Here is a 15,375-nt window from a genome sequence, read left to right as displayed (position 1 = left end):
CGAGAAACTTTGCGTTCCCTCGCAAAACTTTTGCGTTTTCTCGCAAAGATATTTGCGTTCCCTCGCAAAACGCAAATATCTTTTGCAAGAGAACACAAAAGTTTTGCGAGGGAATGCAAAATATCTTTGCGAGAGAACGCAAAAGTTTTGCGAGGGAACGCAAAAGTTTTGTGAGGGAACTTAAATATCTTTGCGAGAGAACGCAAAAGGGAACGCAAATATCTTTGCGAGAGAATGCAAAAGTTTTGCGAGGGAACGCAAATATCTTTGCGAGAGAACGCAAAAGTTTTGCGAGGGAACGCATAGCTTCTCGAGGGAATGCAAAAGTTTTGCGAGAGAACACAAAAAAACATTTCCTCCCACCCCGAATTTTTTCCCACCACCATGTCCCTTTAGGGGCTCCGTAGTTTTTTACACCACCACTGAGAAATTTTAAGCAAACTATGTTACAGACTTTTCATTAAGACCCTAAAGAATCATATCAACTTCTGGAAAATGGGCATCCGATGACCCCTTTAAAAGTTGTTCAGAGATGGAAAGAACTGAGAAATACTTTAGATATAGTGATTAGAATAATACTTTAAAAGCAGATGTCATGAAGATTGTTGTGCAGTGGCAAAAAACAGTTATTGTTACATAATTCAAAGATTCAGTGAGAGATTGCTTTAGCAGCGCAAAAGGTCGTGGGGTTAATTCCCAGGAAGCACACATACTGGTAAAAAATGTATAGCCTGAATGCACTGTAAGTCGCTTTGGATAAAAGCGTCTGCTAAATGCATAAATTATTATTATTATTAGATAAACAGATTTGGAAGTGTCCCTGGCATGTCCAAGAAACAATCAAAATAAAAATGTGTTCTGGCAATTGTTTTGAGAATAAATATTTCTGCAGGGTTTCTTAAAAAAAATAAATAAATAATAATAATAATATATATATATATATATATATATATATATACGTATATATTAATATGACTTATTTTCTATAGTTTTTTTTCTATAGGTATTTCTAGCCAATGAAATACTATCAATTTTTAACACTTATTTACTTATTTATAAAACTTTTAAATCTGACTTATATATTAAATATATTTAATTTAAATTTTCTATGACTGTTAGAATCCACAATCACAAATCTATTTTTTTGGAAAAGGACATTTGAAAAACAGTGAAAAAAATGTCTGTTCCTTAGGTTAATTAAATGCTTTAAACCACCACTTTGTATGTAGGCCATCGTCTCTTTTCATAACCCTGTTTAATGTTTCTATTTGTAGACTCACTGTTATGACATTTGCACATATCATCAGGCTCTGGTTCTTGGTGAAGGTGCTGATGAAATCCACCAGGGAAGGACGCATACAGGGAGGCCCATTAAGGACCAAACACTGTGGCCTGAGAAAAAGAACAGATGGAAAAAGTAGGACACAGGAAGAAATGACGAAAATGAACAAGCAAGAATAGAGAAAAAGAGAAGAAGATAAACACAACTGGAACATTTCAAGCTAAATGATTGGTGGACATTAATGTTATTTACCTGTAATTTTTAATATGGTCTTCCACTTGGTTAAGACCTACACACTGAGACAGTGCCATGCTATATGAGCTGGCTTGCACTGATGAACCCCAGTTGACATCTGAAATGTACAAAACACAAACATGCATGTTTGGCATGCACTAGGCGCATGATTAAAGCTTGGCAATATTATTCGGTCAAGCTGAAATGCTCCATGGAATAATATGAGCTTCGTGAGACAAATTATTTCTGACAAAGGCTCATGTCCACAAGCTATAAAGAGGGTAGGTGTCTTACCAGGTTTCTTATACAGCACATATCCCAGCAGGAAGATGATTATGCCGATGGCTATAAGAGCAGCCCACCAGGTTAGGAGAAACATGATGATCACAGACACCACTGCTCCGAGCAAAGACAACCACTTGCTATAAAATCGAAAAGTTGGACGCCAGCCTGCTCACACACAAGAAAAATTAGAAAAATGAGAAAAGCTTCAGTGAGCATAAATATGAATATGGCTATTTGCATTTGTCATCTTATCATACATTATCTCAAGAAAACAACCCTGCGGTGGTTACAGTACAGTGCACCATTAAACTGATTTGCAAACCACCATTAAAAAACACAAATATTGCTTCATAAAATGTTAGTTTAACGCATTGTGGCTTGATGTAACTCACCTGGTGAGTTAGTGATGGAGGCATGGAAGCAGCTGAAGTTGATGAGGGCGTAGGAGCAGAGGAAAAAGTTGGAGATGATGGGAGCAATGGTGTTCAACTCAGCTGAAATAAACAGAACATTTGTATGTCAGGAAATCTTTTTTTGAGAGCATTCACAACTTGCATGGGTAAATTTTGATTTTGGTGGTTTACCAATAAGAATGAAGCATATAGCGATGATGTAGGCTAGCAGATAGCTTCTCATTGGTTCATTATTCTTCCCATAACCCTTCCCGAAAAATCCAATGCCTGGATACAGCTTGTCCTTGCAAAGGCACTATAAAGAGATGGAAGAAAACAAGAAGGGGAATGGATGGAAGTTATGTAAGAATAGTGTTTAATTTAGTAAATAACACTGAAGATGGTTTTGCACGCTATAATAGAGGTATAAAGATATTAAGAGGCTCATTCGTTACCTGGAAAACCTTAGGAGCTGACACTAGACAGGCCAGGGCTGAGGAAAGTGTGGCTCCAAAAATGCCAGCAGAGATCAGAGGAGCAAACGCAGACACCATGCTCATACTCTGAAGTGATACATGACAGAAGAACATATCATTTCTGTTAACCCTCTGGTATTCCTCACTCATCAATGTATAACTATTGTTTTTGTACTAACATCTTGAGACCATTATTAAAGCCCAGATAAATCTGAATGGACATTCCATTAATGTTACTGCAGTAATTTCTCTCTTTTTTATTTTCTTTAGTATTTCTTTGTATTTTTTATTATGGTGGTCATTTTTCACTTCAAAGATCACAAGTGTAACTATTTTTTTAAGACCATTTAGCCTTTTGTGTCCACAACTGACTGGTACAAGTTTTGTACCATTCTGATGGAAGTTAAAAAAAAAATTCGGTCTAAAATGACCAGTGATCATCAGAGGGTTAATATTGGGCTGATGTCATGGAACGTTTCATTTTTAGGGGCTGGAATAATGTTATACAATATTTAGGAGACATATTTTACACGTTTTCAGTGACACATTGTTGACAATGCTACTCAATGACCGTTTAGGCATAATGGTCACCTAGTAATAATTGCTGATTCCATAGGTACAGGTCTTGTTGGTCATACAATCAGTGAAGTTCCAGCCATAGTTGCAGCCCACTCCCAAACACTCCCCAGACAAAGACGATATGCTGTCATTAATATTACCAGAAGCATCACGCAAAGCACAGGAGCCTGGAGTACATTTAAAGAGAACAACAGGGAAATAACACAGCTGTAAGTGTGATACAATGGGCCTCATTTGCAAATTTCGTACAATTTGACAATTTTAAAAAGACATGTATAAAAGACCCACATACGGTAAATGAATAGAAAGGAATAAAATAATAATCAACAGACATTATCATGGACTTGTTAGGCATTTCTGATACTCACCAATAGTAGCTGAGATAAAGAGATATGATATAGTGGTCCAAAAAATGGCCAACATTGTACCACGGGGTATAGCAACATTTGGATCCTATGGGAGGTTGTGTGTGTGAAAACAATAGACAGAAAAACAAGCTTTTAGAGGCTTGAGTTCCCACAAATAAAAATCTTTTTATTGGAAGAAACATCACTAAGACCGGGAGCTCAACTTGCCTTCAGATCTCCAGAGATATTAGCCCCCGCAAGGATGCCTGTAGCTGAGGGGAAGAAGATGGAAAACATGCCAAAGAAACTGCCCTCCGGTCCATGCCAGCCGGGCACAAAGTTTGTTGCAAAAATATCAGCTATTGGGCACAAAATGAAACACTTTATGAGGAACATATGGTAGTGTAATCTGACTAGCAATGAGAAAATGGGGATGAAGTGTTATTATTATCACATTTGTGGAACATATTGACTACATTGCTCTCTGACCTCGGTAGCTGAAAAATCCTTTGGCTTGTTTCTCTGGAGTGGCTGGTATGATGGTTCCCACAATGTAACTGGCGAAGGAGATCATGATGACAAAGAAGAACAAGACCTGGGCCTGGAAGAAGAACAAAACCAGTGCAAACTGTTAGGAGCTGAACCAGACAAAATTACTTCAAATTGCTCTGTTTGAGAAATGTACCTTGGACTCCCATTCCATTCCAGCCATTGAGATGGCCAGCAGACAGGTGACAGTAATCACTCCAATGATACAGATATCATTTAGACGGTCTACCATGCTAACATCACTCTCCTGATGGGCATCAGAAAAAACATGTCAAAATCATGGTTCAAACATGGAAAGTAGTTGTTTAACAGTTTAACCAAAAATGAAAATCCTGTCATCATTTACTGACACTGATGTTGCTTTAAACCCATAAACTTCTGTAGCACACAAAAGGTAACCAGATAACCGATAAATACTATTCAACATTTGTCCTTCTGTGTTCCATGGAAGAAAAAATGTTTGGAAAAACAGTGAATTTTGATAGTAAATTGTAGTTATTTTTTCTTTGATTTTCAGTGTATTTTGGTATACTAGTCCATATTACCCACCTGCATGAGCACCTGTACCGTTTCAGCAAAGCCCACAGTGTGCATGGCTACAGCTACTGCATTAGCAAAAGCAAATATAAGCCCAATCGAGCCCCCTAGTTCTGGACCCAAACTACGAGAGATCAGAAAATATGTTCCACCTGCACTCTTAAAAATAAAGGTGCTTCACGATGCCATAGAAGAACCTTTTTGTCTAAATGGTTCCATAAAGAACCTTTAACATCTGAAGAACCTTTCTGTTTCACAAAGGGTTCTTTGTGGCGAAATAAGGTTCTTCAGATTACAAAAAGGTAAGAAAGAGATGGTTCTTTAAAGAACCTTTGACTGAATGGTTCTTTGTGGAACCAAAAATGGTTCTTCTATGGCATCGCTTGAAGAACCTTTTGAAGCACCTTTATTTTTAAGAGTGTGGAGAAAGAAATACAAAGAACACAAACATATCAGTGCTGATATCTTATGGTTATTAAATAACATGACTATATAGCCAATATTGTATCCTGGAAAGAAGTCTGATAATGGTTTCTTTAATCATGCTAGTCAGATCTATTCAGCGTATACGTGTAATGTTTATCTTTACCTCCTTTAACCTTTCCATTAGTGGCAATGGCCGATGTGGACAAGCCAGTGCCCGTTATAGAGGAGGAGACCAAGATTATAATCCAAGTCAGACCTTTAAAGTCAAGAGGAACATTTATTTTAATAGGAAGCACTGACACACCAGTATACATCACAGTAATATGTAACTTAATAGCCCCAAGGGGTTTTACAAAAAATCAAATGGGAATTTAGCAGTAAACACACACACACACAAAAAGAGATCAAGACTACAGAGATTGACATACCAATCCCTGCCTGAGCTGTGATCCAGGGAAGCCTCAGGTACAGAATAACACCCCAGATATTCAGCATACAGCGGATCTACAGGGAGAATCCATTCAGAGGAACACAAATGCTTTCTGCTTGACTTGATTCACATGAGTATGTTTGTACCCATATGCAGAAAAAGACACTTTAAAACTATTCAAAAAGTATGAATGTCTTTGCAATATAACACAATATTCTTCTACTTTTAAAATGGTATTATATCATATGATATGTGTAATATGAAATATATAATCATATCTTACATATATTTATTATTCATATATAAGAAACAGCACAGTAGCACAAACATTTTTAAAACAAAAGAATATTGTTCAAACTTAAGACAATATTTGGGTACTTTTTGAGTGTCAAATTAGTAGAACATGTTCATAGCGTGAACTTGAGGAGATATTTCCAAAAAAGTTAGTTCAAAAAGTATTTGTTTGCAGATGTCACATAATTATATATTTTGTATTTAACTCAATTACATTCATAAATTTTCAAGTGTGGAAAACACCTTTTGGTATCACTGGTTTTTAATATCATTTACATATACGTTTCTTTTTTTGTGCTAATCTTAAATATTCCTAGGCTGGCCACTCACTTGAATTTTTTAAGGCCGATTTAAAGCCCAATTTGCACCCCTGAACAATCGGGGGCGTGGCCCGATTCGAGGCTTGTCCTAAACGATTTTCTCTCCAAAAAAAAAAAATCTATTGTGTGATGTCATTACGATTATTTAACCCGAACTCAAATCATAAATATCACACTTGTGTGGTGGTCTCGTGGTCTGCGCTCGTATAGTGTGCACGTTCAGAGGATTATAAGGCTAAAAAAATTAGTTGAAACTGTCTTCATATCTGTGATCTCCCATGGTTTTAAAATCGGTTAAGATTTGAAAATCGTCTAGTGTGTCCCAGACTTTACCATGACTCCCTGAGCCCATCCAAAGCGGGCTGGTTCTGGAGGAGGTTCAGTGGGTTCATCTTCATCTGGACTTTGTTTGTCCACACTCGACTCCTCATACAGAGGAGGTGGAGAAGGGTCGTCCTGAGAGAAAACTTGTATGAACTAGTGGAAAACATGACTAGTTCTTTATGGATTCCTGGATTGAAGATTTATTTATTTGTATGTATTTAGAATAAATCTTATCCTATATAATCCCAATGAAGCTCATCAACATTTCATTTTATCTGAAAGAACTCCTTGACATTCGTCAGCATTGTTAATAAGTTTATTTGTGACATTTCTAAGGAAAAAAGATTAGTTTTATGTCATTCCTACCTGTGGGTTGGAGTGAAGCTGAAAAAGAGAAGGTCTTGACTTCTTTGCTCTGCCAAAAACCTCAGTGTTGGTATAGAAGTCATAACTTATATATCCAATGTGGAATATCAAACACGGCGGAATATCCAACGTGTCATATCCAGAAAAAACACCAGAGCTGCGGGAGGCTACGCTGTCGGTATCGTAACTGCTACATCCCCCCAGACTGAATTTACGGTCATCTCCATTGCTCAATGAAGAGACTGAGAAAGGGCTTCTGACAGCTGAGAGGTTCATCCCTTCATTGGCCTGCAGTAGGCTACCTCCAACACAACTGAATCAACAGCTGTCTGTGTAAAGCCAAGGCTTGACTTGAAGGGTTATATTATACCTGAGCCGGAAGGAACCATTTATCTACGTATGATTCATATGATTAGTGTGAGAACATATTCAGGAGCTTTTGTAACGGTCATTCATTCTTAATTGTTGCTGCAGGGCCTTTTGCTTGTACTGGGGCTTGTAAACATCATCAGTACCTGTAATGACTCAGATCTCATGTCAGATATCCTTGACACTGGTTCTCAAGGACAACTGCAAATTTTCTATTGCATAAGAAACAATATATTTCTCTGGTTTAATAAAAAATAATTTAAATATTTTTTTATTCTATTAGGTAAATGTATTTATTTATTTATTTTTGATCTGATAGCAATCAGGACAAAATACAATACTGGCAAAACTTTCTGAACAATGGCTTCTAAATATTTGGTTCAGATACAAATGGGCCATGCTTTAATTTATAGTGTCCTTGTTACACAATTATGAATAATTACATGCAACTAACCCTAAACCAAACTCTAATACTAACCCTATAATAAGTGCATGTTATTAATTAACAGTGCTTAAATGTATAATTACAATGTAACAAGAATAAAATAAAGTGTAATGAGAAATGGTATTGGCAGAGACAGTTTATTTGTGACCCTGGACCACAAAAGCAGTCATAAGGGTCAATTTGTCGAAATTGAGATTTATACATCTCCTGAAAGCTGAATAAATAAGCTTTCCATTGATGTATGGTTTGTTAGGATCGGACAATATTTGGCCGAGATACAACTATTTGAAAATCTGTAATCTGAGGGTGCAAGAAAATCAAAATATTGAGAAAATCGCCTTTAAAGTTGTCCAAATGAAGTTCTTAGCAATGCATATTACTAATCAAAAAATATATATATTAAATATATTTACAGTAGGAAATTTACAAAATATCAATGATTTTTGGCATAAAAGAAAAATCAATCATTTTGACCCATACAATGTATTTTTGGCTATATACCCCAGCGACTTAAGACTGGTTTTGTGGTCCAGGGTCACGTTTGTCTTGATCAGAGAATTTTCCAACCTGTAGTGACCTTCATTTTAGTCTCTTTAACTCGCCAGCAGCTCACAGTCGTTCCAACTGACAGCCTTTTGCCTTAAGCATTGACTGATCATTGCAGAAGCAGTTCCTCATTAACTAAAAGGCCGATGTCCGCCAATGCATGTGACCCAGGGAGCAGCATCGGGTTAAGTGATTATTTCTGCAGAAATTGGTCTGGAGGCCCCAAAGGTGGAGCCTTTTCAGTGTAATTAGTGCAGACCACAGGTGCTCTCCTTTGAAGCAAATTTTTTGATTAAATTTCTATTATTAGACACTGAGAGCTTAAGCAAAAAAACAGTTACTAAATGGGCATTTTGAAATCCTCATGCTGCCCGAGGGGAGCTGTCAGAACAAGGAGCAGAAGACTGTATAAAGTGGTTTAAATTGAAATTGCAATGAGTCTACTGTACGAAACACGGCCATAATGTCATATTACATAAAATCGTTCTTAATTGCATCAAAATTTATTTGAAATAAATGCTGTACTTTTGAACTTTCTACTCATCAAGGAATCCTTAAAAATGAATCATGGTTTCCAATCAATCAATCAATCAATCAATCAATCAATCAATACTGTTTTCAACATTGAAAAGAAATGTTTCTTGAGCACCAAATCAGCATATTAGAATGATTTCTGAAGGATAATGTGACACTGAAGACTGGAGTAATGGCTGCTGAATATTCAGCGTTGCCATCACAGAAATAAATTACATTCTAAAATGTATAAAAATAGAAAAGAGTTCCTTTAAACAGTAACAATATTTCCTGCAAATAAAAATGAGAAACTTCATCTTAGTTACAATGTTTTATTTCAAGAACAACTTCTGTATTGTTAGTGAGGATAATACATTACTGCACATATGTACATTGATGTAAGGTCTGTGAGAGGGATGGATGATCTCTTAGGTAGAGCTCCTTTGTTGGCAGCGGTGTGGTGCCACCCTGGTGTTGTGAAATAGCCGGGTTATCGCGGACGTGTGACATCGGCCTGATTCACAACACCAGCTGCAGCACACACACCTCTCACACCAGTCCATGAGGTGTCAAGATGAATCTTTTCTCTCCAGGTCTTCTCCAGGCTCCAAACAAAACAGAGTTCCCATTTGACACATGTGATGTACTGATGCTGGAAGACTTAATAAAAATGATGCAAGGACCAGATTGTTCAAAGGGTGAAATAGAGTTGAAACAGCCTGATTGTTGTGCATCCAGTACCTTGAATTTAGGACAGTGCACTCTAATATTAATGCAGCAGCTCCAGATGCTAATGGTTAAAAATGCAAAGCAGAGCTTAGAGGGAGCTTGAGCAGACACTGCAGCCAGCCGTGACAAAGCCAACATGTCCATCTGTGTGCTCTACGGGCATTTCCTCCATAACCCACCATCTGCTGAGAGAATCAATGTCACACAGACACATTCCTGCTCTCATAACTCTCTGATAGGGCTTTAAACATTCCCTGTCCAGCCACTTGTTTGTACAGTAGGTTTGTTACACAACATATATTTTAATGAATAAAGCATGACCCAACCAAAACATAGACAATAACATACAGGGCTCCCACAGATTTTGATCAATTCATTTCCATGACCTTTGTCATTTAAAAATAGATTTTTAAAAATAATTTTGATTCAGACTAATTTGTAAATGAAATAATCTTAATTTGTAAATTAATTTATATTTAAAAAAAAAATGTTTGAAAGATTTAAACAATATAAAAGAATACAAGACTTTTAAATACATTTACCTAACATGAACTAACATTGAAAAATATTCCTCAAGCATTTATTAATCTTAATTTCAACATTTACTAATACATTATTAAAATCAAGTTGTATCTCTTAATATTACTTAATGGACCTGCGCTAATAACAAAAAGTTGTATTTTTATAAACTAACAACAACAAAGTAATTGCTCCGTGTCAGTTAATGCATTAACTAATGGGAACTTATTGTAAAGTGTTCCCCTTAAAAGAACGATTTGCTCACAAAACACTATAGTTTGTGAGTTTTACACTACACAAGCTCTATCAACAACAATGCGTAGTCAATAAATTGTCATAACTTCTAACTAGTAAAATGTATAGCCACTATAGAAATCTCTGACTTTTATTCAATTTCCATGCCTTTTCCGGCCCCAGAAGCTTTTTCTGCGAGAACCCTGTATATATAGTACACAGACTGTTGGTTGCCACCAAATTTACCAAAGTGACTAATCTCACTCTTAATAATATAATAAAGAATATAATTGTCATGAGATGTGCACAATGATTGTTTGCACTGGATTTCGTATTGGATTGATCTTGGATTTCATGAGGGATAAACTGTAATAGTGTATTTGATTAGTTTCATATAGCCTTTTATATGAGACTATAACTTTTAAAATGAAATTGATATGCAACTGAGATTTAATCAACTAAAACGGAAAATGCAGGACAAAATGTCACATCAAATTAAAGAACTGAAAAAAGAGGTTTATGATAAAAGAAATGAAAATGAAACAAAACTGAATTTCCTTTTTTTTTTATTTCAAATAATGGAAAAAAATACAAATATAAGTTGACAAAAGTAATGATGGAATGAGGACAATGAAAGACAGCTGCTGGAGAAGGGTGAAGTGGAGAGTCTCAGTTCATTAGGACCTCCATCTGAACCAGTCTGGCATTGGTATCTCCAGCCATCCGGTATGGAATCATTCCCGCAAACGTGATCAGAGCCCGGGCTTGACTGCGCAGCAGCTGCAGAGAAAGTAGACAAATGCAACCGCAGGTGGTCACACACACTTGAGAAGAGCTAATCAGGATTAACATGTATCATCATAGTGTGTGTCCAGTGTCCAGTGAATAATGGACTCAGACTCAGGATTAGCTTTATAGTTGATTAAGCAATCATTTTATCTTAGAAAATGTGTCTTACCATGTCTCTGTCCTCTAGGGTACGCTGAGGTCTTCCTGGCCTACCTGCTGCAGCCCCCTTTAGACGCTTGTATTGTGTGAACAGGATATTCATTGTGGCCAGCAGAACCTCTGACAAATTATGTCTTATCTGTGGAAAGATTAGGACACAATGGAGAGGATGTGAAGTGCCGCAACCTTTGGATTACGAGTCCGACTCTCTAACCATTAGGCCACGACTTCCCCTAAGGCGAAAGATTTATGCGATAATGAAGAGAAACTCGAGCAGTGTCTCCACGCCCTTGGAACTGTGCGCTCCCTGTGGTAAACCACTATGCTCGCCAAGGGACGTCATGAGAACAAAGGTCTCTATTCTGGTCATTAAAAAAAAATAAATGTTTCAAAATTATACAGGCTACATTTTAGTCAACTCAACCAAAAAGCAAAGATTTGAAAAGACGTATTAACATCTTGTTAATTTGGGGTCACCTGAAACGACACAACAGCTTAGCATTTGAAATAACAGCAAGTAGGTAATTTATGCTAATACTTTCAGATCTCTTACCTCGTCGCTGAAGTTTCTGAAGGCCGCAACCCGTTCCTCAACACTCTCCTGACTTAAGGGAACCAGCTTTAGCCTCTCAATCACCTGACACAGAATGGCACAAAAATAAAGATTAATGCCTGGCAGCATGTGCCCAAGGTCAGCAGGAGTCTTATAGGTGACTTACATCGTAGGCTCGGTCTATGTGGCCGGTGTGGTACTCATCAAAGAACGTCATGAGGTCCAGAAGCAGGTAGAAGGTGCTGTCCACAGTCTTCTCCCCAGCTATACCATTAGTACGATACCTGTGCTCAAGAAATACAAGAAACCATTTGGTGTTCAATGAAACCACAACCTACAAGACCAAAAATATCCATGATGGAGGTTCATTATGTTTCTGTCTCAAAATTTAAGTAATTGTCAGATAACATTTAAAAAAGGAAATAAAGTTGCATTTGAAAGATATAAATCACTACTACAAGAAACAATGTTGCAACTGCAAAATATAAAGTCACAATTGAGAGATCTAGTCACAATTTTGAGATACTGTATAAAGTTGCAATTAGGAGACAACGTAGTAATTGAGAGGCAAAGTAGTAATAGACATCGGGATTATGATCAATTATGAGAAGTAAAGTTGCAATTGCTAGATACATTTTTTTTTTTTTTTCATAATTTAGGCAGAAAAGGGCTTTCATCATTTAAAGGGGTCATATGATGCGATATCAAGTTTTCCTTTCTTGAAGCTCGCGATTATGGTAAGGGGCGTTACATTTCCGACGAGTGCTTGCGGTGTTCGGCCAATCACAATGCACTGGGTCAGCTGGCCAATCAGAGCAGACTGCACTTGTCGGAAGGAGGGACTTTGTAGAAAACGAAGCGTTTGAGAGAGGCGGGGCATAGAGGACCTACAATAATGTATAGTATTTGACAAATAATGTGTTTTTTGAACATTAAAGCATGTCAACATATTCTGTTACACCAAATACACAAAATAATGAACTTTAAAAAAGCATCATATGACCCCATTTAAAGAGATCTGTGTACAAAATGCTCACCGTTCAGCAATAGCCATTGCCATGTTTTTGAGTCGCTCTTTGTTGGACTGGGGCTCGCTGACTTGAGCGATAACTGGACTCAATAATTTGTTCATCAGCTCCAGAACCTTGTCAGCGTTCTGATGCAGGAAAGAAAAGATGCTTTAGGCACAGTCATCTCGAGATTAATGAAACCAACAGCACATTACAACTTATCTTACCCTGGCTAACTCGTACAGTTTGACGGCCTCCTCAAACAGCCCCTTGTTCTCGGCCTCTGATGCCACCTTGGTAATGATGGCCCGCGTGTCTCCGGAAAACTTGTCAATCACGCCGGGCTGAAGGGATTCAAACAAACACCGCTTAGAGCTGAGGAAGACTCTGAATGCACAATGTTGTCAAATTGCTTTGAGCATGAAAGGCCAGACTGTGACTTAAAGGCCTTTGAGACAATAGCACATTCTACACAACCCTGCAAGGCTGAACGAACAAAATAACGAACGAGCGTGTGCACAATGAGTTAGCGAGAAAGAACAGTGGCACATTCGTTTTCTTAGGTGTCAGGCGATAATACAACAGAAGCCTCCAACATACCTTTCTGCTTCCATCTTTCTCGAGTCTTCCAAGAAGCATATCGAACTACAGGAAGAGAGTTAAATATTAACAGAAATTATGTAATGATAATAGCAATTAGTATGCAGAAACGCTTCCTCCGATGAGCTCGTTTCTTACCTCCCGACTCTCGATGACTAGCTCGCTGACACAGCGCATGAACATGTTTTCTCCTTGACTGTCCTTCTCATTCCTGTGGCCAACCAGAGAACAGTGATTGTGAGTTTTCACTCAGTAAAGTACAGCGATTATGCCATTTGTAGCACGAAAGCACTTGGACATGCAAAGGAACGTGTTTGCTTTGTGATACTCATGCAAACCCCAAGATAAAAGACCTTTAGAAGATCAATCGCTTCCTTTTTGTAACGGTGCCTGTGAGGTCTCTTAAAACAATGGGTCGAGTTAGCATCGAATTCAGTGTGAATGGAACAGGTTTAATTATTCCTGGATCATTCGTGGAAGGTTCTGAGTTATTCATGACACTTTAATCGCTTCTCAGAGAGGGATTTCTCTCAGTATTTTCAGAGAAAAAGACATGACTCACAGTTCAGCCACTGATCAAACAGGAAACAAGCTGATTTTAGAACAGGTCTGGTGTGTTGAAGTACAGATTTGCTCAAGAGCTGTTCAACATGACTGATTTGAGATCAGTTCTTTCAGCATGTTACCCTAAATGACCCAATAGCATCAGCTGGGGTTAGGTCGACCATTACCGGAGGAAGTAGAAGTACTGCAGGGCCTCTCGTGGGTCTGTGGACTCAAACTTGCAGGTGTAGAGCATAAGCAGCCTGATGAAGTTGAGCCGTCGCACCATTGGAGGATCTCCAGCCTCTTGACTCACTGAGAAGAGACCAGAAACCTATTTAGAACAGAAACCAGATACAATTTTTAATTATCACACATTGATCAGCACTTACAGAGTTGTGCACTCTGCCCTGATGATTTGAGCAGCAGTTTGAGTTCATACAGCACCAGAGCTACATGAACAGCATGGCTGCGCAGACGCTCCACTCGGAAAAGGAATGCTATGGCTGCCTCAAACTGTGCAGTCAGGAAAAGCACCTGGAAGTACAGGAATGGCTGGTGGCTGGCAGAGAAATGGGACTCACCTGCAGAAAACAATTCAAATAATGTCAAACACCTTTATGAGCATTTGGGATAATCCAAAACCACTTACAGAACAATATAAACGACATATTGGGAATGTGCACATGCAAATGCAGCCAGTAAGGATTTGTAACTTAAGGAATTTGAATGCTTCTTTAAGCGAGTAATAGGTTCCACATAAATCTTCCTCAGCTGTGAAGTGCTTAAATAGGCTGTTTCATTTCCATTTGCATGAGTTGAAATAATCCCCTCTCATTTAAATTGCCGTTAAAACTGACGTCTTAAAACGGCATTGAAAAGACCTGCTGCAACTTTGCATAGAGCGTAATGGCAGCACAGCTGGGAGTGAAGGAGTCTTATCAGCAATAGAGGGAGTCTTTAATATGGTGTACTGCAGGAGCGCCAGCGAGATAAGACTGACTCATCCGGCAGGTGGAAGAAACTAAGCGGATGCCTTTTTAAAACTGGGCGAGGAGAAGTTTAAGCCACGAGAAAGCAGCACAATGACATACACTTTTATCTGGGCTAGGCACACTGGCAGAGACTGAATAGGGGGGTTTTGCATGCTGACTAACTTCCTAGTCTTTCAAATGCCCATTTAAATATCTTCCTTTAGGACTGGAGTGAATCTAAAGATAAGTGGGATGATTTATTGGCTGTATGGAATAATTTGACCTGAGTTTGCTTTAAAGAGTTGAGATCTCTCCTAATGCATTAAGATATATTGCCTGGATTTTGTAACTATAATATTATTTACAAGTATAGTCAACTTAATCCAGTTTAATAAAAGTTGTTAGGATCCCCTTGTGGCACACAATTTTTTGTTTTCTCTGAATCTGATCAAATCCAGCTGAAACCTGTCTGTCACAGAACAGCTTACAATCTTTTTTGTTATAAATCAGTTTTGACTGAGTATATTTTATACACTTAAAAATGTTGGAAG

The 15,375-nt window shown here is 37.9% G+C and overlaps 1 protein-coding gene and 1 pseudogene across 3 annotated transcripts in view; both read right to left on the bottom strand.

The window, feature by feature from the left end:
• LOC107672185 (solute carrier family 12 member 3-like) overlaps positions 1-7,117 on the bottom strand; it is a 12,616-nt pseudogene extending 5,499 nt beyond the window's left edge.
• A 3,661-nt stretch (positions 7,118-10,778) lies between these two features.
• Positions 10,779-15,375, bottom strand: part of LOC107672250 (nuclear pore complex protein Nup93) — a 26,722-nt gene continuing 22,125 nt past the window's right edge. For all 3 annotated transcript variants that reach the window (XM_016465350.1, XM_016465349.1, XM_016465348.1), the window contains exons 13-22: positions 14,243-14,434; positions 14,039-14,165; positions 13,446-13,518; positions 13,308-13,352; positions 12,935-13,051; positions 12,735-12,853; positions 11,864-11,981; positions 11,698-11,781; positions 11,155-11,283; positions 10,779-10,976 (exon numbers count right to left, since the gene is read on the bottom strand). In XM_016465350.1, the coding sequence (XP_016320836.1) occupies positions 10,866-10,976; positions 11,155-11,283; positions 11,698-11,781; positions 11,864-11,981; positions 12,735-12,853; positions 12,935-13,051; positions 13,308-13,352; positions 13,446-13,518; positions 14,039-14,165; positions 14,243-14,434 (1,115 nt within the window). In that variant the 3' untranslated portion in view covers positions 10,779-10,865. The remainder of the gene's footprint in view (positions 10,977-11,154; positions 11,284-11,697; positions 11,782-11,863; positions 11,982-12,734; positions 12,854-12,934; positions 13,052-13,307; positions 13,353-13,445; positions 13,519-14,038; positions 14,166-14,242; positions 14,435-15,375) is intronic.

The sequence above is a fragment of the Sinocyclocheilus anshuiensis genome, unplaced genomic scaffold (assembly GCF_001515605.1).
Source record: "Sinocyclocheilus anshuiensis isolate Anshui unplaced genomic scaffold, SAMN03320099.WGS_v1.1 scaffold997, whole genome shotgun sequence".
NCBI classification, from domain to species: Eukaryota; Metazoa; Chordata; class Actinopteri; order Cypriniformes; family Cyprinidae; genus Sinocyclocheilus; species Sinocyclocheilus anshuiensis.
Note: the sequence above shows the minus strand (reverse complement) of the source record. Positions and strands in the feature narration are given on the sequence as shown.